The sequence below is a fragment of the Lemur catta genome, chromosome 1, assembly GCF_020740605.2.
Source record: "Lemur catta isolate mLemCat1 chromosome 1, mLemCat1.pri, whole genome shotgun sequence".
Classification (NCBI taxonomy): domain Eukaryota; kingdom Metazoa; phylum Chordata; class Mammalia; order Primates; family Lemuridae; genus Lemur; species Lemur catta.
This window is the reverse complement of record NC_059128.1, coordinates 279,697,441-279,719,469: the sequence shown is the minus strand read 5'-3', so window position 1 is coordinate 279,719,469 and position 22,029 is coordinate 279,697,441. Positions and strand designations below refer to the sequence as shown.

Genomic DNA, 22,029 nt, shown 5'->3' with positions numbered 1-22,029 from the left:
TTTCTGTGTGATCTGTCCCTCCCGGGGGCACAGCAAGAGGAATGCCCACATCGGTAGCGACCCGTTCCCAGCAACAAAGCCAATCTTTCAGAGCAGAAGCATCTACTAGATAATACTTACATCTTAATCTCACTTTATGTCTTCCAGATGATTTAATTAGGTAATTGAATTGACATGCCGTTCACGCAAACATAAACACCTGCCAAGTGCCGGTTAGACTCTGGCAGTGTAAAAGTGAACCATGCTTCAGAAAGCTTCCTGTCTCCAGAACGTGTGCTTGTTCATTCGGGGGCTGGGGGGGGGTCTCCTCTATGTCAGCCAGGAGGCTGCAAGGGTGAACACTGGAGACGTTTAGCCTAAAGTTCTAGCTGTTTGGTAGAGTGACCTAGAGCCAGAGAGGTAGACATTGACCCTAATGTGCTAGATTGTACAGTAGGGGCACTACCTCCAACCGCAGATCCTAACTATTCAATCCCCCCGTGAAATGCATAGGGAAGCTTTCCAGAGAAATGGCCAAAGGAGAATTGGGTTTTTGCTGGGCGCATAATGAGCAGGGAGAGTGGGCATTTGAGACCGAGGGTATGCACGTCCTAAACATCTGTCCCCTCTGGCATAATGATTCCCAAGAGCTGGGAATGCCAGCCCCACAGCTGAGGAAGTTGTGACTCAGGGCAGTGAGATGGGTTTTCTGTATTTGTTCATGGATCTAGAACTCGTGTCTTAGGCCCAGGTTACTCCTCTCTGACTTCCAGTGCACGTCCAGGCTATGTAAGTCTCAGTTTGAGCTGGTCCGAGATACAAGCCTATTTCTTTCTAGTGAGGAAGACTGGAGGCCCCGTGAGCTAAACAGCAGGAAGGAAGAAGCTTCTTGGGGCTGTTTGCACCCTGACACTGCCCTGTTAATTACAGCTCACAGTTTTCGCTTCTCTAACCTTAGAGAAAAAGTTTGCTCCCCTGCTCCTGGGAAGCATCATGGGAAGGCTTAGCTGGAGCAGGCAGTCGCCTCTGTCATGGTGGGGGTCTCGCAGACCGTTCACACGTGGACCAGACCAGCGACTAGAGTTAGCTAGACTGGTCCTGAAGAAACCCACTGTGTGAATTGAAAATAGAAAATAGAAATGCATGTTTGACTCTGGCTCTAGAGATTTTGTGATTTTTGTGAGCCTTTTAAAAATGTTTCCATCTATACTCAAAAAAAAAAAAAAACTATCTGCAAAACATTTGGCCAGGGGTTTTAAAAAATTTTATTTATTTACTTTGTATTTGTTTGTTTTAAGCTGTCTCGTAGTTGCTTCTGGCTGAGTTGCAAAGCCAGGGGGTGTGAGCTAGTGTTACCAACTGTGTTAAAAGATCACAGCAGTGGCCAAATCAGTTGGCACAACATGTTGGTCAGATCAGCCGGCTCACTGCTTGACACCACTTGGCTAGAGCAATGGATCCTGGAGCTACTTTCTTCATACTTTAGGATGTGGTGGATTTGGGTTTGGCCCATCCAGGTGTATGGAGAAGGGTGGCTGTGAGGGTGAGGACTGCGACTTTCCCTGTGCCCAGCCAGGGAGGGCAAAGGCTCAGACACCTCTCACGTCACCCTGATGATGCTTTTCTGTGAGCCCGTCACTTGAGCATGGCCCGGCAGAAACGGCAGTGCTAAGTCTGAAATACCGATTTTGATTACTGCTACTGTGGTTATGAAAAGAGATACAAATACTGGTATTTGATTGAAAAGAATTTAAATCAGACTGAACACACCAGAAGACTGTTTACTGTGGCCGCATTCAGGGATTTGACCTTGGAGAAGAGAATTATTTGTGTACCTTGGGTCATCACTAAGCTGCCAGCCTGGAAGGAATGGTCTTGTAGGTAGGAAAGCCGATGACTGTGCAAATGGGAACATTGTGATGGCTTGCACTGCTGATTCCCAGAACTGCAGGAGTCACGGACGGGTCACTGGGGGCACTGTGCGTCCATGTAGTCAGGTCCCTGACCGCATTCACAAGAGGAGATTGTTGACTCTTGGAGGGTCCTTGGGGAGAGAGACCCAAGTTACTGTCCCCTCCTCTCTTGGTTTGCCGTGTCATGATCCTCAGTTCCACTCTGTTTGTCTAATCCCACATCTGGCTGGCATCATTGTGCTAACCCTGAACAAGCCAGGCTCCTAGATAGCTTTATTTAGACTGAATCTGTCCTTTCTCTGCAGCGTAGCTGTTCCATTGTAAAGTCCCTGGTAGAAGAAACATAATGGTTTTCAAGTTTTACTAGTTTGAATTAGACAGCCTCTGCCTCCTTTCTCCAGGGGCTGCTTCCACCTGCAGGTGCCGTCCTGCCACGCCCACCTTCCCGGCGCTGCCTCACCACCTTCCCACCTTTCCTTCCTGCCTCAAGTCACCTTCCCTGGGCTGCTGCCCCAGTCCACCCTCTCCTCTTTCCATGGCCCCACTTCCCATGTGGATCACTTATCCCAGAGCTCCCGACTGCGTCCCTGTCACGGCAACCACACCCCTGTTGCGCCTTTTCAATCTCCCTTCGCAGTTGGCCGAGACTGTTTAGTGACCTTGCAAGTAGCCATACGTGGATATTTCCCCCTCATTTGTTCACCCTCCATCCCTTCTCTTCCGTGCTTGTTCCTAGAACTTTCTCCACATTTTCCTGATCTGAAACGTACCTTCTTTCATGACCCCTTTGTTGAATGAGCAGTTAGACCAGTCTCCTCTCCTCCCAGAAAGTGCTAGCACATAGGCACCACCCCTTTACATTCTCTGGTTTGATGGTCATTATTTTATGATGTTTCATGTGTTTTTCAGGTTGTTGTAGTCATTACTACCAGAAATCGTTCCCCTACCTCCTCTGTGAACACCCTTTTCCTTTGCTAAATCCACTTTTTTAGGAGCTGTAGCTCCTTGAGGTCTCAGGGAAAAGTGGCAAGAACAGAGACAGGTCTGACTCACAGCATCCTGCAAGCCAGTGTTGGACTGCCCCGTGCACCCGCTGCCTGGCCTCTTAGGAGCAGGCCTTGTGGAAGTTCAGTTATATCCCAAGGAGGATGTTCTATAGCCCCATCCCTTCCTCTTCCATCACGATGAGAACCCAAATATGATAATGGATATCTGGGATGTTATCAGAAGAGAGTAGAGGGTTAAACCTGCAAATGCAGCCTTAACTTATACTTTGAAGCTGGTGCTCTTAAGGGCTTTCTTGGAATCTTAAATTATTCTTTCATTGGAGCTTGCAACTTAGTGCTGTTCAGCACAGCCAGGCTTGGCAAGACAATGCAACTACTGCATGGTACTCCTCAGTTAGGTGCTATGTAAAGGCTGTATCTCAGTAAATGGCTAAGAATGCATTCTTTGCTTCCTCCTAGTTCTAATATAACCACAGAGATCTGTAAACCTAGGCAGGAAGGGAATGCAAAATGTCCCCAAATCTCCATGCCTTTGATACAGAATTTTAGAAGACTTCAGGAAGCCGTGGAGGAAAACAAGACAGAGAGACTTAGTTATGTTAGGCTTGGCTCTAAAAATTCCTTCTGTTTAACAGAGACTTATAGCTTGTGGTCTTTGTAATTTTCTTCCTCATTAGCATCTACATTCCGTGAGAGTAGGCAGAGCTCACCCTTTCCGGTCCAGCCCAGCCAGGGCACCTGCAGAGCGGCTCCGTACATGTGGCCTGGATCCTGCAGAGAGAGGATGAGCTCTTCCACCATCCAAATTCTAGCCCTTTAACAAATAAAGCAAGCGGGTGGTGGGAGGGCAAGAGAGCTAGAGAGTTGCCACTCTGTGAGCCTGATGAAGAGAGAACAAAAAACGTGGCTAAACTTTGCCCTCCTGGGAAAGGCAGCCAGAATGTTGTTTTGATTCACTGATGTCTTGGGCAGGGTGTGGTCGGGAGGGGTCTCATTCAGAATCAGGAACTGATTCCACCTCCCAGTAAATTAACAAAGTTGCTGGTGTGTAGGCGTCAATACCAGTCAAGCTTCCTATCTGGAGCTCCATGTTGTTTTTTTGTCTATATTATGACATATAACATAACTTCCTAGGCCCCAAGCTGCCTATGAAATGGCTTTTATAAAGTTCAGTTTTCAAGCACAGTCATTTACAGATAAAACAGCAGAACCCATACCAGGAAGCAGCCTCCCCTGCACAGGAACTTCTGCCAAGTGTGTGAGTTAATTACCTTGAAGATGAAAGTTAAAGAGAAATGGAGAAGGTGTTGAAATGGTCACCAAAAATTAAATATGAAATATATTCTTATCGGAAGACTTATGCTCAATTATCATTAAAGGATACAGGCAAAGGTACATGGAGTAGTAGTTTTTCAAGCTGCTATCTTGGAGCTACTCAAAACTGGCTCTGCTTCGGGACAGTGGAGCGCTGACGCCGTCATTGCTGGTAGCCACCCCCATCTCAGCGAGGCAGAGCTGAGAATTTCCCGATGTCACATCCCACAGGAGGAGGCTTGGTGCCCACAGCATGTGATTGGTAGCTGATAAGGAAGCACTGGACCAGAATGTCGTGAAAAATAACAAAAGCCCTCTTATCTTCCATGGCAATGCGTTTACGAACATGTTAATCATTGTTCATATAAACATCTCAAATTCTTGGCTGCAAAGGAGACTCAGTGTGGTGCTGTGTAGGTCCTGACTTATTTTCTAGGGAGGATGGGACATGGTTATACACCCTAAGAAGGATTTTTGGAATAAAGAGTTTTGAAATAATTTTGTAGTAATTTTTTTCCAATTACATTTCATGAGCAACACTTTTCTGTTTAAGGTACCATCTGACTATCCTACTGATGCTTGCTGTTAGCTCCATTAGTGTACTTAGACCTTGGGTAAAAGCAGTCCATCTAGAACTCTTTCAACCATTTTTTTTTATTTGTATTGGCACACTCCATGTGGCATTTCTGAAATCATTATCTGCAGGAACACAGAGTCCTAAACAAGAGCAATAGAAATGGCCAAGAGCAGGTTTTCTCAAACTTCCATGTGTACTGAGGTCACTTGGGATCTTGTGACAATGCGGATTCTGAAGCAGTAGATCCAGGGTCAGATTCTGCATGTCTGACAAGCTCCCAGGTGTTGCCGATGTTGCTGGTTTACAGACCACACTTTGAGAAACAAGGATCTAGAACATATTTCTGTATAGACTTGCTTTTATCGTTCGGTAATAGAAGCCCTTTGTTAAGGTGCCTTTCTCCTCCTGGGTTAGGCTAGATGCTGTTATGATTGCCCTGCTGGCAGATTTTCCTTTCTGAGACAATTTGCAAATTGAAACTCTGGCTAACCATCTTTTAGACAAAATGCAACTGGCTGAGAATCCATGTGCAAACTACTCCCAGAGGCTTAAGTTGAAATTTAGCTGTAAATGGGTAGCGGCTGCAGATTTAATTCCCATGTGCAGCCCCAACACCAGAGAAGTGAAAATCTGAGTATCTGGTGGGAAAAACTTAAGGTCCAAAAATGCAAAAATGCCAGTTGAGAGAGGGGGTGAGCAATGGCAGAGTTTAAAAAGAAAAATTTCCTAACCCTCCAAAGCTCTGAAGGCTAGGATTTCACAGACCACACTAGTAGTAATGCTTGCAGCCAAACAGACCAAATAAATTAAGGCAATTCTGTGTTGAATTTCACGTTGCATATCATTTCTGTTCTCTTTGGGATATGAAAATAGGAAGAGACATATCTTCTGCAGCATAGTCAAGCTCTTTGAAGATTGACCCACCAAATTGCCAGTTTTTAACAAGGTTAAATGATTTGATTAAAGGGAAGCTTAAAAATAATAACATTGCCCTACTGTCCAAGTAAGATTTTATAGCCATCTCTCAGTGTCTGGCAGTAAAATACCTGCTAAACTGTCTGGCTATGGCCTTTAGTTGGCCCTAAATGACACATGACATTGAACTAAGACTCATCAATCCAAGAAGACATAGTTTTTGAAATGGTTGTGTAATAAGATTGCATGTAGAAATAGCTTTACATATATGCATAGTTAATAAGAGCATGCGTAATAAATAATGCTTATGGAATGTATTTTTTAAAGAAATCTGAAATGAGTTAGAGCCTTGATAATCCTTAATAGATTTACACTGAGGATAGTATAGTTATCATACTACCATGTGCAAAGTGCACCTGAGGTTTTATGGGACAAGTGATATTACATTATAAATACAAAGAAATTATTGGCATGTACTTAAGCTCTGAAGGTCATCATTGATGTGCTGTGGAGACAATACCATTTCAGTCCTGTAATTCATTTTATTTATTTATTTTAAATTCTTTTATTATTTATTTGTTTTTAAATTTCAGAATATTATGGAGGTACAAACGTTTAGTTACATAAATTGCTTTTGTACAGTTTGAGTCAAAGTTTGTGCCCATCCCCCGGATTATGTGCATTGTACCTGTTAGGTGTGAATTTACCCATCCCCTCCTCCCCACAGTGGAAAAGCAATTCATTTTAGAGAAATTCTAAATTCATTTAGAAAATAACAAATAGTAGATATCAGCCTACAAAAATAACTACATCAGGTAAAACTGATTTGATTAAAAATGGATGAGATTACGAAGGGAAATGGAGGTTGGCCAAGAGAGGCAGCGGGTCAGTAAGAGGCTAAGAAGACAGGAATCATTTCCAAGGAAGAGCGAGAAGGAAAAGGAGCTGGAATGTCATTTGATAGATTTAGGGACAGACCTCAAACAAAATGTGTTTGATTCATCCAAGTTGTGGACTCTGTTTTGGATGCGTCATGAAGAAAACAAAAGGCTAGGTTTCGAGCAGTCTCAGTTAGAAGCAGGATAGCATGTAAGAAACTTGCAACATGGTCTTGACTTATGATTGTAGGAAATTAAGAAGAGTCAGCAAGCTCTGGGAGGATCTGTCAGTGGGAGTTGTCAGATAAATGGGTGAGAATTTGAGTTCCATAAAATATACGAAATTATAACTTGTAAATGAAACCCAAATCTAGTTAGACTAGTTCTTTGGATTACTACATTTTCTTACACAGCATTTATTCTAATAAACACAAAATCAATTAAAAAATCAAAACATCTATTATAAAAATGACATTTTTGATCTTTTAGTCCATTTATTTGTCTTTACAGATTTACCATATGAGCCTCCCAGGAGATCGGCCTGGACCGGTCATGGTCACCCCAACCCCCAGTCGAAAGGTAGGTACAGTGTTGGCTCCCACTGCCTTGAGGCTACTTGTCACAAGGCACAGGACAACTGTGGATGGAGTAAATCATAATTTCTGTGGTTAATTATGATTTCTCAACACGTGGAAGGTTTGTTCCATGAGCCACAAAGCACAACTGATCTTTAAAAGCAGTGATTCTTTCTCTATTTGGGCTATACCTACTTTCATAATAAGAAGAAAGGAACGATGTAGCATATTTCTACACGGACACATGCATGTTTCATGAAATGTTTGCGTACAGATGAAATAATTTTTGATTTCCTTAATCTTGGCCATGCTTAAAGTATCCCTGGCTTTATTTTATTTTCCTGATGGTTTTCCTTTATCTGTTTATTTTAGATGATGATTTATTTTAATGTGTTGTCAGCCATCTCAAATACTTTTTTTTTCACTTTTGGAGAAAGTAGGGGTATAAATGTTTTAAATAATGGAAAATAGCCTCTCTTTTTTTGTTACAATGTTTACATTTGTTTTCATTAGAAAGGGAAAATTTTCCTTACCCTAAGATGCTTCTTATTACAAGAGTTACACTATTACGTTAGTAACTAAAGTGGTTGATGGAATGATTACACAACAGACGAGTGGCCAAGTATAAGTTATAGCTGATTGTGTTTTTTATTTTTGGATTTTCAGCTGCTCAACCGTCTCCTTCCCCAGTGCCCAAAACTGAAGACCAGCGTCCTCAGTTAGGTAGGTTTCAGGGACCATCTGGATGCCCTAAGAGAAGATGCAGGCTCATCAGGGCATTTCTAAAATGTGTCACTTCTTAAATGAAATTGATGTTATTTTTTCTTCTTTATGACTGTTTCATATATAAAATGGGGACCAAACCATCAGCCTACTCAGTCAATATGACTTGAGATTGTGCTAAAACATTTCCAAAATCTATGCAAAGAAAATGGAAAAAACATTCCACCTGCAGATAGGCTGCTTCTTGGTGATCTATGAGTTCTTTTATGGACAAATGCATGTTTCACGGTATGTTTGAGTATATCAGCGTCTGTGTCGAGTCCACCATGGAAATGCGGTGGAAGGTTGGTACTGGTGGTGCCAAACAGCACTGTCAACACGGCCCTGGGGCCGGCTGTGGGCTTGGCGCATGTTTGCCCTGTTTATATCCAGGTGGTGTGTCCCTGGGCTGGGTGTCAGGAACCTGGGGCTGAATCTACACCCTGCTACCCACTAGGAGGCCTCTGGCAAGAAACTTCCCTGAGATCCTAGGCGGCATCTTACCTCATATGGCAGGTGGAGGCAGGTGATTTGGGGTTGGGGACATTTTCAGCTCTGGAATCTGAAAACACAACTGAGTCAGCATTACATCTGATGTCACATTGTACCAAGTCACAACTGTGTCATTAATGTCTTTTCTTTTTGCTACAGACCCTTACCAGATTCTTGGACCGACGAGTAGCCGCCTTGCAAATCCAGGTGAGACACCGCAGAGGATTCTGTCCTTATAAAGCGATCCTTGATCTTTTTAGCTTTAAGGTAAATTGGTATTGGTGAGAAGCGCCTTCAACTGGACAAATTGTAGTTTTAGGTCTCGCTGGATTATTTGCCATAGTGGAAAAAATGGGTCAGGTTATAAGTTAAGATTTTAGCTTTAGCAAAGAACATCCTAACCTAATCCAAGCTGTGACAGTCACAGACTGGGTGGCCGACGCAACAGAAATGCATTGTCTCCCGGTTCTGGAGGCTGCAAGTCTGGAATCCTGGCGTCATGGTGACAGGCTTAGTTCCTTCTGAGGCTGTGAGGGAAGGGTCTGTCCCGGGCCTCTCCCCCTTGGTTTGCAGATGACTGTCCTCTCCCTGCGTCTTCATGTCATCTTCCTTCTATGCACTCCGCATCTGTGTCCAAATTTCCCCTTTTTGTAAGGGCACCAGTCATATCAGAATAGGACGCCCCCAGTGAGCTCACTTTAACTTGACTTCCTCATTCAAGACCTTATCTCCAAAAAAGTCACATTCTAAGGTACTAGAGGGGGAGTGGACTTCAACATATGAATTCTGGGGGGACACAATTCAACTCAAAACACTAGCAGATGAAATAACTAATATTTTTAAAAAGAGAACTTTAAGTACAACCACAAGATTTTGAATTCAGCGTCATCTTTGATGGCCTGTTTCTGAACTTACATGCTAGAAGAAAGTGCAGATTCTTAACTGGCCCCTTTGTAACCAGTTCCTTGCCAAGGATGGTCACCTGTCCTCACGTTCCCGTGCCAGCCAAAGAGCTTTCTTCCTTTGTATTCAGATGAGAACCAGCTGTGGCGGCATCAGCTTCAGAAATTCATAGCGTATGTTGCGTATTCTCAACTGCAAACTCAAGTGCCAAGAAGTCACAGGCTTATTGCAAGTTCAAGCTGGAATATGTTTCCTAAATATTTGAGGCCAAAATAGGGTTGGAAATGGAAAAATTCAGATTCAATCAGCATACATCCCGCAAGAGAATCTATACATTGAGAACATGAAATATCATCTTTTTTTTTAGCATCTGCATCTTTGACATTAAATTTTGGTTCACATTAATTAATTCAATAAATATTTTTTAAGCAGCTAGAGGGGACTCATTAGCCCGGGGCCTGGACTACATGCTCAATAATTATTTGTTGAATAAACGAGTCCCAGGGATAAGGAAACATAGTCCTTGACCTCAGGAGCTTTCAGCCAGTGGAGAGATGGTAGTTACAACACTGTCCAGACCACGGGGCCACACGCTCTTTTCTCTATGTGAGCGCCCGGCTTGAAGTCCCGTTCCCTGAGTCTGTGCCCTTCTCAAACCGCTGCTCCTTCTGCAACTGGCACATAACCATTCAAATAGAAAGAATAACTGTGCTTTGGGATGATTGTTATCAGTCATGCTTCAGGAAGACTGATCTGGCAACGATGTTCAGGATAGATTAGGAGGAAGGAAAGGACAGAAGCTGTAACACTCAGGGAACATTAATACAATAATGTGAAATAATCATCCAACAGTTCCCACCCCTGGAATGCCCCCCCAATATAATCTGCTATGTCCAAGGTCCCTTCTGTGCCTCATTACAGCCCAGGGAGCTTATGGTCTCCATCCTCCAGGAGGGAATCAGAAGTCCAGAGAAGTGAAGTAGCTTTCCCTGAGTCACACGGCCAGTAAGGAGAAAGGCCGGCTGTGAAACCTGTCCCTGCCTCCAGACTCTGTTTTTGTTGTCTTGCCCTACACTGCCCCCGACTTATGAAGGGATGAGAGGGTCTTGGAAAATGAGGACTGAGAATAGAAAGGAAGGATTTCTGTTCAGTTTAACAACCGCCTGGGTGCAGAGGATGAATATGAGGTCAGGAAGGAAAAGGGAGGAGTCCAGCTGCACCAAACAAGACCAGACTGGCCTTTGCCCTCACAGATTGGCCAAATGAAATATATGTCCATGCCCGTGTTGCTGCAGCTCAAAGGAACTGCTTGGCTTATTTGGGAAACGGGGCCAAAGATAGTCACTTGCCCCTAAGCAGAGCACCAACTCTGCAGGGGCGCACTGCAGCGGCCCTGTTCCCAGCAGCCTGGGATGCGCCCTGTAGGTGGAGGGACCTGGGCTCTCAGCTGGGAGACTCTTACCAGGCCTGGGGAAGACGTCCTGGTGCAAAGCAGCCTGGCACATTGACATCGTGGGCAGAGGTCTACGCTTCACACTGTTAAGTCTATTCTGACTGGGCCGGGGGAAAGTAGCAACAACACACTTTAATTTGTAGTCAAGTGACTTTAAGATAAAGACTCATTTAGTTTATAAGCAATTAGACCTTCTCTCCATCTATGCCTAGGCCGGTGCCAGTTGTATTCATGTGACCTTTTCCCCTGAAACTAGTGTGTCTTTTATCTTATCTATTAATGAGAAACCTTTTTCCTGTTTGATTCTATTTTTCCATTCTCTGATAAATAAATCTTTCATCACTTCAAAATTACTGCCTTTGCTCTTCATACAATGCAAACTCTTTTTCATCATTTTAAGTGGAAAGATTACATCATGCAGTATGAATGTGCGAGATGATATCAGCACCCAGCATCTCTATCCCAAATGTTCATTTGGTGTGCACTTGGGACATCGTTTCTCCGGCTGAGAAAAGTGTTTACCTGCATTCTCATGGATCAGTTATAAGTATCGCAGCTCGTTTATGTCCCTTTGGAATGGCTGAGAATTTAACGTGGCTTTTCTAATGAATTTAAATTATCTTCCCATGAAAGAGCTTTCTTGGGGTGTGTTCAGAGCTCCCTCGAGGCTAAATGGGTGCTCTCCAGTGGGAGCCAGGAGCACGCATCCCGCTTCCTGCAGAACTACCGGCCACTTTAGGGATGTTTTGCCATTTGTTAGGAGGTGGGAATCTTCCAGGCCCACAGAGGGGACAACCTGGGAGGGACCTGAGGAGGCTGCGGAGGTGTGTGCACAAAACAGGCCTGAAAGCAGTGGCCCTGCAGTGACTAGCATGGCAACCTGGAATCTGGGTCCCAACCCTTGCTGACCTTGGGCAAGATAAGGCAATCGATCTCTTTGAGCTTCATTTTCCTCACCTCTACAATGGGCTCATCATGTGATTCTTGTGGGGATTAAATAAACTAATACATGTAAAGTATTTAGGATGCTGCCTGGCACATAGTAAGCTTTCGAAGGGTATCGGTCAGGCCTGAGAACACAACCTGGCGTTCCCAGGGTTAGGGGAGGGTAGTTGTCTTCCTTTTGGTATTTCCCGGCTATAGGCACCTTTCCTTAAACTCTGGTTTTCAGCCCAAAGAAAACACAACAAGAGCATTCACGTACTGAGGTCATCCTATTGGTGACCCTGCAAGATAGTGCTATTATGACACCCCCATTTTATAGATGAGAACACTGAGACAGAGAGAGAGCTGGGGGAGTTGCTCTAGGTCCCATAAGTGGCAGAGCCAGTATTCAATGGAGGCAGTGCCAACTCCAAAGCTGGTGTGCCCATCACCATGCATCCCTGCCCCTCCAACAAGTGGTGTCTGAGCCACACTGAGCCTCAGGGCAAAGACTTCAGCAGGACACACCTGCTGCCCTGCAGAGGGCCCCGGCCCTGCACACGGGATTATCTGCTCCGCCCCCAGCTTCTAGAGAAAGTGGCCCCAAACCACTGCCACATGGTGCTGGCTGGGCCCCCTAACCCCCGGCCGCTGAACTTACTGCCCTTGTTCCTCTGTCAGCTGACGGCTGCAGGGCCCTGCGCCGACACAGCTGCTGAGTCACTCTGCAGCTCTCTGCTTTTCTCTGTGGTTTGTAAACCGTTTAGGTTTCTTTCTTTTTTCTTTTTTGCCCTTTTGTGCTCAGACTGTACCTCTTTGCTAACACGTTTCTTTCCTTTTCTTTTAACTGTATTAGGAGATTGCTTTTCTCCTCCAAATTAAAAAATCGCGTTCTGGGCTCTTAAAGGCCACACACACTGCCTTTCGTGCACAGGGCTCTCCCGTAGGTGCAGGGTGCTGCCTGCTGCTTTTTATTGTTTTTGATTTTGCTCCAGTCCTATTTTATTATTATTTATTAATTACCCTAGGTCAAAACTAGCTGCTCCTTACTAACATTGCAAGGATGTTACTAGGATAGAATGAGGAAACAGGCATAGAGGGTGCACCAAGGAAAGGTGATTCATGAGGTGGAGGTGGCGATGCTGCTCAGATTGAAGCTCTTGTCTTTTCAGGGCGTCTCTTTTCCCCTGTTCGTTTGGCCAGGGAGGGACCCAAGCCACCTGTAGGCTTTCCTAGGCCCAGGCATCCTTGTTTGGAATCCCTATTCTACATTCTAAAATGCACCTCGTTGTGCATTATAAATGGTATTGTTTTGGCAGTAAAATAAAAATTTAATAAATTGCTTTTGAAATTCTGTGACTGAGAGTAGCTCATTTAATTTACCATTAATAGTGATTTCCCAGCAGCCGTGGCACATCCTTGAAAATTCTTGCACACACTGCAAATACAATGAATTTTGTTACGAATATTAAATTTAATGATTAATGAATTTGACATGATGTTACATTTTATACTATTTATTAACTTTCATCGACTGCATTTCTGGGTTTATTCTCAGGTTCGGAAGCTGATGAATTTTGCTTACAGATCTCTCATTTCCATAGACCCTTGAGATGCTCACACGGCCTGAGCTAATGCGTCTTCATGGCGAATGCATGAAATAGTCGAGTGAGAAATAAGCTCGTCTGTCCTTTGGGCATTGAGTTTCCAGCCATGCATGGATTTAGATCCCGATTCTCTAGTGGAGACAAGAGATCACTCTTCTCCACGGGTTCTCTCCTACACACATTTATAGGGGAAGTGGGCGAGGGACAAATTCCTGAGAGGCGATGCCAGGGTTTGAATAGATACTGAGTGTTATGTTGGCTGTTTGGCAGGTCTGTGTATTTATACAAAATCTGTGGACTTGCTCTCTCTATGGGAGGAAGCTGACACTGAATATTTATTTTCAAACAACTGTATGTGTTTACATCGAAGCATATGTTAGACTATTAAATCAAAATTCCATGTTTTTCCCTATCCCCGGGTCATATATGGAATTTTTTTTTCAAGTTGTAATCCTTTGGTTACCATATATATATATATATATACACACACACACACTAAGACCATATGGTTTTCTCATGCCATTCTTTGCATTTCTTTAAATGCATATTAATGAAATGTTGGAGGCAAAAAAACTTGATTGAGAACAGTCTGTATATGTGGTTCTGAAAAAGCAAAGGCTTCCATTGCAATGAACTACAAGCTGTTAATCCATTTCAAATGTGTTGCTAGACTGAAAATGAGCATTTTCCAAGATATATTCAGCAGAGGCTGACCTTTCTCACGATACTATTGTATGGATGAATTCACAAACATGTCCACGTCCATTTAGCCAACGTGCAAAGAAGGATTTATGAGCTGGACAATTTATATACGGAGCAAGTTGGGAAGAATTTAGAGGAAAATCAACTTATAATTGATTTTTACATTATATCAATTCCAGAGTAGTTGCCAGTTAAAGTTACTTTCATCATTTTATCACATCTATTATTATTACTTATAATAAAAGATATTCGTTTGGGTAATAAGGCCCAGGCAGTGCTGTAGCTGGAGTTTGGGAAGAAAGACCTGCCTCCCATCCGTTTGGAAAGTTCCTGAAATCTGTTCAACACAGCTTAGCCTCTCCTGGTGCTCAGCGCTACTGTCAATATTTACACGCTTCTCTCCTTCAGGGAGCCACAAACCATCTTAAAGTATTGTAACAGAGCGGCTAGAATGATGTGCCTCAACTTTTCTCTGAATTTCATAAAACATAAAATCCATATCTATGTGCTTTCGGTTGGGATCAAGAAAATTCTGTCTGTGTACACCAGGGAAATGAGATCTCTTTGACTAAGGCAAAGTCTCATTCGACTCCCCAAGAGGACTTGCAACCTCCCATTGCTGCAGGTTTTCTTTTGGAAACGCCGCCTAACACAACTGGCTTTGCAATGCAGGGGCAACGCGTGGATTTCCGTTATGATGCACTTGCCTCAATACTGGAACTGGGTGATCTGGTTTGAAAAGGCGCCAACTTTTTTCTAAACTTCCTCATTTTGAGTGGGTTAATTCTGTTCTAGGAAAAGTTTTGACAGAATCGCTCTCCGAGCGCCAGCAAAATGTTATGTTAGAAATAACGGTGTTTACTTCCATTCTCTATTTTTTTCCATAAACTTTTAGAAGTTCATTTCCTAAGTCTAACTTTTATTATCTTACTTGACCTAGCCAATATAAATGGTACTAAGTCATTATTGCCATTCACATAATGGCACTTACTGCCGCACAAAACAGGAAAGAATAGCTCTTCCATCCCCTGAACACCAGGCTGCTCTGGCTCTTCTTTTAAGGAAGAAAGAACCGGATGGTACCAACCTGAACTTGGCCCTGTCTGGATTCTCTGCATTCTGTAAAGGACTTGGATCTGTCAGCGCAGCCTGATAGTCACCAAGGATCGTGTCTTAGGTCAGGTTCCCCAGAGGCAGAGCTTGGGATAAGGCTGCTGGTACAAGAGACTGAATAAGAGTATGTTCTCAGGGGAGAGGGAGTGAGGATGCGGAATGGGGCAGGGGAATGCTAAGGAAGCTTCTGACCTCCCTTAAGGCCCCTTAAAGCTGGACCCTTGCTTCAGCCAATCCCACTGGGCGCTCTGGAGCGGGAACAGCATTGCAGAGTTGGTCCTTCCTTGAGGCAAGGGGGCCCATGGTACCCCCTGTCTGTCTGTCTGGCCATGGGCCACCTGGGGCTGGGGGAGGCAGCTCTTGTGTAGCCCAGGGAAGTTCTCTGGAGAAGAGGGCAGCAGAAGGGGGTATGGGTGGCCCCCCAGCAGCACCCACTTGTGTCCTGCAAGAGGGGACGTCTGTCTTCACCTCAGGCCCTGTTCTCACGGTGTTTCTTTCCCTAGGGAGTGGCCAGATCCAGCTCTGGCAGTTCCTCCTGGAGCTCCTGTCCGACAGCTCCAACTCCAACTGCATCACCTGGGAAGGCACCAACGGGGAATTCAAGATGACAGACCCCGACGAGGTTGCCCGGCGCTGGGGAGAGCGGAAAAGCAAACCCAACATGAACTACGATAAACTCAGCCGTGCCCTCCGTTACTACTATGACAAAAATATCATGACCAAAGTCCACGGCAAGCGCTACGCCTACAAGTTTGACTTCCACGGGATCACCCAGGCCCTGCAGCCCCACCCGCCGGAGTCGTCTCTGTACAAGTACCCCTCAGACCTCCCGTACATGGGCTCCTACCACGCCCACCCGCAGAAGATGAACTTTGTGGCTCCCCACCCTCCAGCCCTCCCCGTGACATCTTCCAGTTTCTTTGCTGCCGCAAACCCGTACTGGAATTCACCCACTGGGGGGATCTACCCTAACACTAGGCTTCCCGCCGGCCATATGCCTTCTCATCTGGGCAGTTACTACTAAAGACCCGACAGCGGCCTTTCCCAACAACGTACAATCACCAATAAATCGCCACAAACTCTATTGGAGAACATGAATCAAAAGTGCCTCAAGAGGAATGAGAAAGCTTTACTAGGGCTAGGGAAGGAAGCCAGGGAAGACGTCCAAAGACTCTTAGCAGGAGGGAGTTACTCAAATATTACTACGGAAATAAGGAGGATGCTAAAAATGTAATGTATATGGACATGAAATCTGTGGACCAGCCTTGTAAAAGACATTGTATGTAGAAGCATGAAGTCACAAGGGCAGAGTGCCAAAGAAAGTGGTCTTAAGACGTGTATAAACTTTAGAGTGTGGGATTCTGCTAGTGCAAACTGGGATTAAACTAAAGCAATAGAAATAACACAGTTGTGATCTAACATACAGTTTGTAATGCCATTTTAAGGAAAACTACCTGTATTTAAAGATAGAAACATATCAAAAACAAACAAACAAAAAGACAGGAGAGAGACCGCAGCCCATCAGCAGACGTCGGTATGGAACTCAGCGGCGTTTGCTGTTTTGGTTGAAATCGGATACATTCCATTTGATGGGAGCTGTCAGCTCTCTCCAACTGTGAAGACGACCCAAAGTTTCCAACTCCTTTACAGTATTACCAGACTATGAGCCAAATGGTGGGACCGAGAATGTGTGCAGGGTGAGTGTGTGAGTGTAGGCAGAGGGCTGGAGGAGGAGGAAGAGGTGGGAACAGAGGAGGAGGTGGCATGGGCTGGGAGAGAAACTTCTCAAGCAGTAAAGACTGGACTTGAGGACATTTGGGGAGTGTGGAGAATGAGTCATGGAGACTTGCGGGTTTACGCGGTCAGTGTTATGCCAACCCCAGTGTTAGGAGAAAGGACACAGCGCAACGGAGAAAGGGGAAGTGGTAGAAGTCAGCAGCAAAAATGAGCATCTCTTTTTTTGTTTGTCAAAAGAAAATTTTAACTGGAATTGTCTGCTATTTAAAAGAAACATTCAGGACCTCATCATTCCGTGGGGGCCTCGTCCTCCACAGGGTCAGGTAAGAGTTGGCCTGCTTGGCTACCACAATCAGAAATCACGTAGGCATTTTGGGTAGGTGGCTCCAGTTTTCCTTTTCGAGTCGCGAACGCTGTGCGTTTGTCAGAATGAAGTATACAAGTCAATGTTTTTTTTTTCTTTTTATATAATAATTATATAACTTATGCATTTATACACTACGAGTTGATCTCGGCCAGCCAAAGACACAAGACAAAAGAGACAATCAATGATACAATGTGGCCTTGAATTTTAACTCTGTATGCTTAATGTTTACACATGAAGTTATTAGTTCTTAGAATGCAGAATGTATGTAATAAAATAAGCTTGGCCTAGCATGGCACATCAGATTTACACAGGAGTCTGCATTTGCACTTTCTTTAGTGACTAGAGTTGCCTAATGGAAACGTGCTGTGTGTTGTGGTTTTTGTGTTATAATTTTACTTTGTCCAGGCACTTGTGCAAGAGAGTGCCAAGCACATGGATGTTCTGGCACCAAACAGGGTCCTTCCTGCCCACTCTGTCTCATTCCCAGCCCCTCTGGAACAGAGGGACCACAGGTTTCATCCTGGAGCCTCCACACTTACGCCCAGAATGAAAAGAAGCCTCTAACGCTGAGGTTGTAATTGACAAATCTAGCTCAACACCTGGTCACAGATACCCTTAAGCCCTGCTATGATCATAAAACAGTTGTTGAACAGTGAACAAGCTACTGCTCTTAATGCAAAGTGTATTATGATTGGTAAATAAAGTGTCACGGATGGCTGCAATTTCTCACTTTAAAGAAACAAGGGACAGCTTCTAAATTTACGACTTGGTTTCTCTTTCAGAAGATGCCACCAGGTAGACTATTGCTTTAGTCTTCCCACCCCAGAATAATGTGAACACCATGGTTTGGGACTCACCAGCCCTGAGCCTGACGTCACCAGTTGTCCCTTGCAGACGCTGTTTATTTCTATGGTCTAAAGTCACTTTCTCCGGGCATCTTTTCTTTCCTGTGTTTCACAAGTACTGCCAACCCTAGCTGAGGTGAAGGCAATTCCAGAGGTGCAATACAAGGCCACCGTGAGAAGGAGCGAGCCTAAGCAACTTCTCAGCCTGAATCAGTTTCTGAATTGGCCCATTTCATGGCTGTTTCGGGACTCGTTTTGCACTTTGTAATCCTTTTGCTATGATTAAATGAAGTTGCCAAACCTCTGTGCTGTGGATGTTTTGGCAGTGGTCTTTAAAGGCAGTAGGATACGATTACCAATGCTCCAGACACCCCGCATTACTTGGATTGAACAGAGCCCAACCATCAATCATTTCCCAGCAGCTTGGGAAAGGCCCACAAAGTGCCTGTATCTCCTTAGGGAAAGTAAACAAATAAAATCCTAAAAGCTGGCAGCTAGGCTGACCCGAACTGTACTAATGGAAAGGATCAGTCATTTCTATTTTGGAATGCAGAATCAAGGCACACCTACACTCTGCATATAAGTACAAATTCACTTGGATAATCACTCAATTCTCTCTTTCAAGATTGAACCATGAGCAAAATAATAAAAACATGATTATCATATTCAGTTTTAACAGATGTTTTCAGTTAGATTCCTCAACCTCTCCCAACCCTGATCCAGGTTATTAGCAAGTCTTATGAGCAACTGGGATAATTTTGGATAACATGACTGAGTTCCTCCAAATAAATAATCTTTAAATTGTCTTAAAATGACATTAACTCTCTGCTCTTGTCATAATCTGAACCCAAAGTACCTCCAGGTCAGATTCATAGTCACATGAGCCTTTTCTCTCTCTCTGCTTCTGCCCATCTCTTGACCCACCCTGATGGATGCTCACGATTCCCACAGTCTTACTCCTGCAGGCAAGAGATTGTCTTCTTTTCTTGTCTTCAATAGTCTTTTGGGCTTTGTACTTGATGAAATCCCCAAATCTCAGTCAAGACTTTATTTTTGTTCCCAGTTTGATGCCCTTGTTACATCGTGGGGGGTTCACGATGCAGTGATTTATCAGGGCTGACGCAGTCAGAAGGCTCCTTGCGTCTCCTGAGAACCTGTCTGTGCAGGTGTAGCACCTGCAGCCTGGGAGCAAGGGCCCTGAGGCGCTGCCCTCCGATGGCAGGTGCAGCAAAGATTGGGAGCTCGGGAGGTGATGGTAGACAGGGAAAACACAGATGTCCTATGTCCTACAGGTCTCCCATATTGACCTGTCACCTGTGGAAAGAGCAACATAATTTTTTTAAAACCTGGTTTAATTAGTCTCTCATCTCAAACACAGTGGTGAGACAACCAATCCGAGAAAGAAAGCACTTTGGACTGCTCAGAAGTATATCAAGTTCTGTGCCTTCTCTTCATCTCAACCTTGGTTTAAAGAAATCTTGTCAATATATTTTCACATCAAATGGAAAAGTTAGATATGCAAATCAAATATTAAAAACAACTAGAGCCTCTTTATTTGTAACACAGCAGTGTTTTTCAAAGTGAGGTTTCTGGGCCGGCGGTACGAGCACCACATGGAAACTTGTCCGACAAGCAAATTTCCGGGCACTGCCCCAGACCTGCTGAATCAGAAATTCTGAGGTGGGACCCCACCATTGGTTTAAATAAAACTTACAGGTGATTTTGATGCACGCTGATGTTTGAGAACTAGAGCTGTAGAAGAAAAGAAAATCTGTGTCTACTCATGGAATGCTCAGCATGATGTCTCGATTTGGTGAAGTTTCTTCTGTGGCCACATAAAAATCAACCATCAGGAAAACCATTTTATTCTGAAAGGGTCGTCCTAAGTTGTGCTTCCTCTGGGGAACTGTTCTCCCTACCATTAACTTCTACCTGGGTGAGTCAGTTATCTATGCTGGGTAACATATACTCCCACAAACACGGCAGCTGAAAACAACACAATCTCCCAGTTTCCATGGGTCAAGAGTCCTGGCACAGGTTGGCTGTTCAGCCTCATTAGGCTGAAATCAAAGGGTCATCCAGGGCTGTGATCTCACCTGAAGCTCAGGTTTCCTTTCCAAGCTCTCTGGTTGTTGGCAGAATTGAGTTCTTCGCAAGCGCAGGACTGAAATTTCATTTCCTTACTGGCTGTCAGCCAGAAATTCCTCTCAGTTCTTAGAGGTCACCTGGGGTCCTTGCCATGCGGCCCTCTCCAAAACAAGGCAGCTTGCTCCTTCAAGGCCAGAAGGAGAATCTCTCTGTCTTTGAATCTCTCTGACCTTTTCTCAGGGCTCACCTGATTAGATCAGGCCCACCCAGGGTAATCACCTTCTTTTTTTTCCCACGTCTGCAAAATTCTTTTTGCCACAGAATGAACTTAGTCACTGGAGGGCTCACCCGTCATCTTGCCCGTCCCACTCACACTCAAGTGGAGGGGGCCATAGAGGGCACGTGCATCAGAGGATGGGAATCGTGGAAGTCATCTTAGAATTCCACCTACCACGTGGTGGCTATCCTGCCTGTCCTGCTGGCACTCCTAAAAGCCCTCTGGCCAACCAAGTGTCCTTAAAATGCACGTTGTCTAAAAGGCCAGTCGCCACTCGGCAGCACTATGCACTGCAGCTGTGGGCTCCGTGCCGCCCGTGCCCACTGGTGAGTCTCAGGGTCTGAATCTAACCAATTTGAAACTGTATGTCAGACGTGTAAGGTATAATGCTAAGTTTTCACTGGTAGTTTCATGTTTTTTTTCTTTTGACTGTTAGTAAAAATAAATAAATAAGGCAGCCCAAGTTAATGCTATAGGGAAACAAGTAGGCAAACTTTTCTAACTTACAATTGTAATTTTAAACTATTTTACTAAGTAAAATATCTTTATTTTCTCACAAAAAAATTTAAACTATTATTCTGTTAAAGGAAGTCATAATATTACTTGATTGTAATTTGTGCTAGAACATGTCAAATTACAGACTTGTGCATGAAGCATGTTCTATGTAGGACCTTTATGAAAAAAAAAAAAAAAAGAAATGAGTTTTTCATGTTGCAGAGCATGTTCCCTAAAGAAAATAATACAGAAATGGTAGGTAGCCAGAATGTCTTCCTGAGATTACTTCATAAAACAGTTTGGGATGTTGCAAAGTTGTGAGTAGTTGAATGAGCATGGCCAGAGATTACCAATTCAAAGACTGATGCTCATTTAGAAGAGAAGGCCCCGGACTAAATTCCAGGCCTATGGCTTTGAACCTACTTAATCATACTTTACTTGGATACAGCTGAAGACAATTCCAGATGCTGTGAGTCTACGGTGACAATAGGTCACATGACCAATGACGAATTCAGGATGCCAAAGAACAGGCTAAAGTGTTGGGCTAGATCTTAAAGGTGTTAGGACCTCCAGCCATATCCAAAACACCTGAGAGTTGGACAGAGCAGCAGCGCATGTGGAAATGACTTCAAGGTTTTGGAGGTCACAGCAACGAAGTGTAGAACAGCCAGCTTTTAATGAGCCGTTTATGGGCACTGCACAGACACTATCTTATTACTCCCTTCAACTGCCTCCACCACTCAAATTCTTAAAAAATCCAGACAGATTAAACAATTTACCCAGATCACCCAAGATAAGAAGTAGAACTAATGCTTGTTCCAGTACTATCTGACTCCAAAACCTCTACTCTTAATCTTAAGCTATTTTGCCTATATTGACAGAAAATTCAATGGGAGAATGACATGACTGCCCAATCTTAGGTTGCATGTTTCAAAATAGATTGAAAAATAGGCTTGTTTATCCTGCATTGAACAGATTCCAGTATTAATTCTGGGTGTACATTGGAAGAGTGGCATAGGCCAGCTAGTGCAAGTGCCGTGGAGAGAGATCAGGAAGGGAGGCAGCCCAAGGCCATGCCACAGAGGACAGATGGAGGGATGTTCAGT

General features: G+C 44.2%; 1 protein-coding gene across 3 annotated transcripts in view; it reads left to right on the top strand.

The window, feature by feature from the left end:
- ERG (ETS transcription factor ERG) overlaps positions 1–17,524 on the top strand; it is a 251,424-nt gene extending 233,900 nt beyond the window's left edge. For all 3 annotated transcript variants that reach the window (XM_045540678.1, XM_045540679.1, XM_045540680.1), the window contains 4 exons: positions 7,094–7,162; positions 7,825–7,881; positions 8,572–8,619; positions 15,618–17,524. In XM_045540678.1, the coding sequence (XP_045396634.1) occupies positions 7,094–7,162; positions 7,825–7,881; positions 8,572–8,619; positions 15,618–16,138 (695 nt within the window). In that variant the 3' untranslated portion in view covers positions 16,139–17,524. The remainder of the gene's footprint in view (positions 1–7,093; positions 7,163–7,824; positions 7,882–8,571; positions 8,620–15,617) is intronic.
- The last annotated feature ends 4,505 nt before the right edge of the window (positions 17,525–22,029 follow it).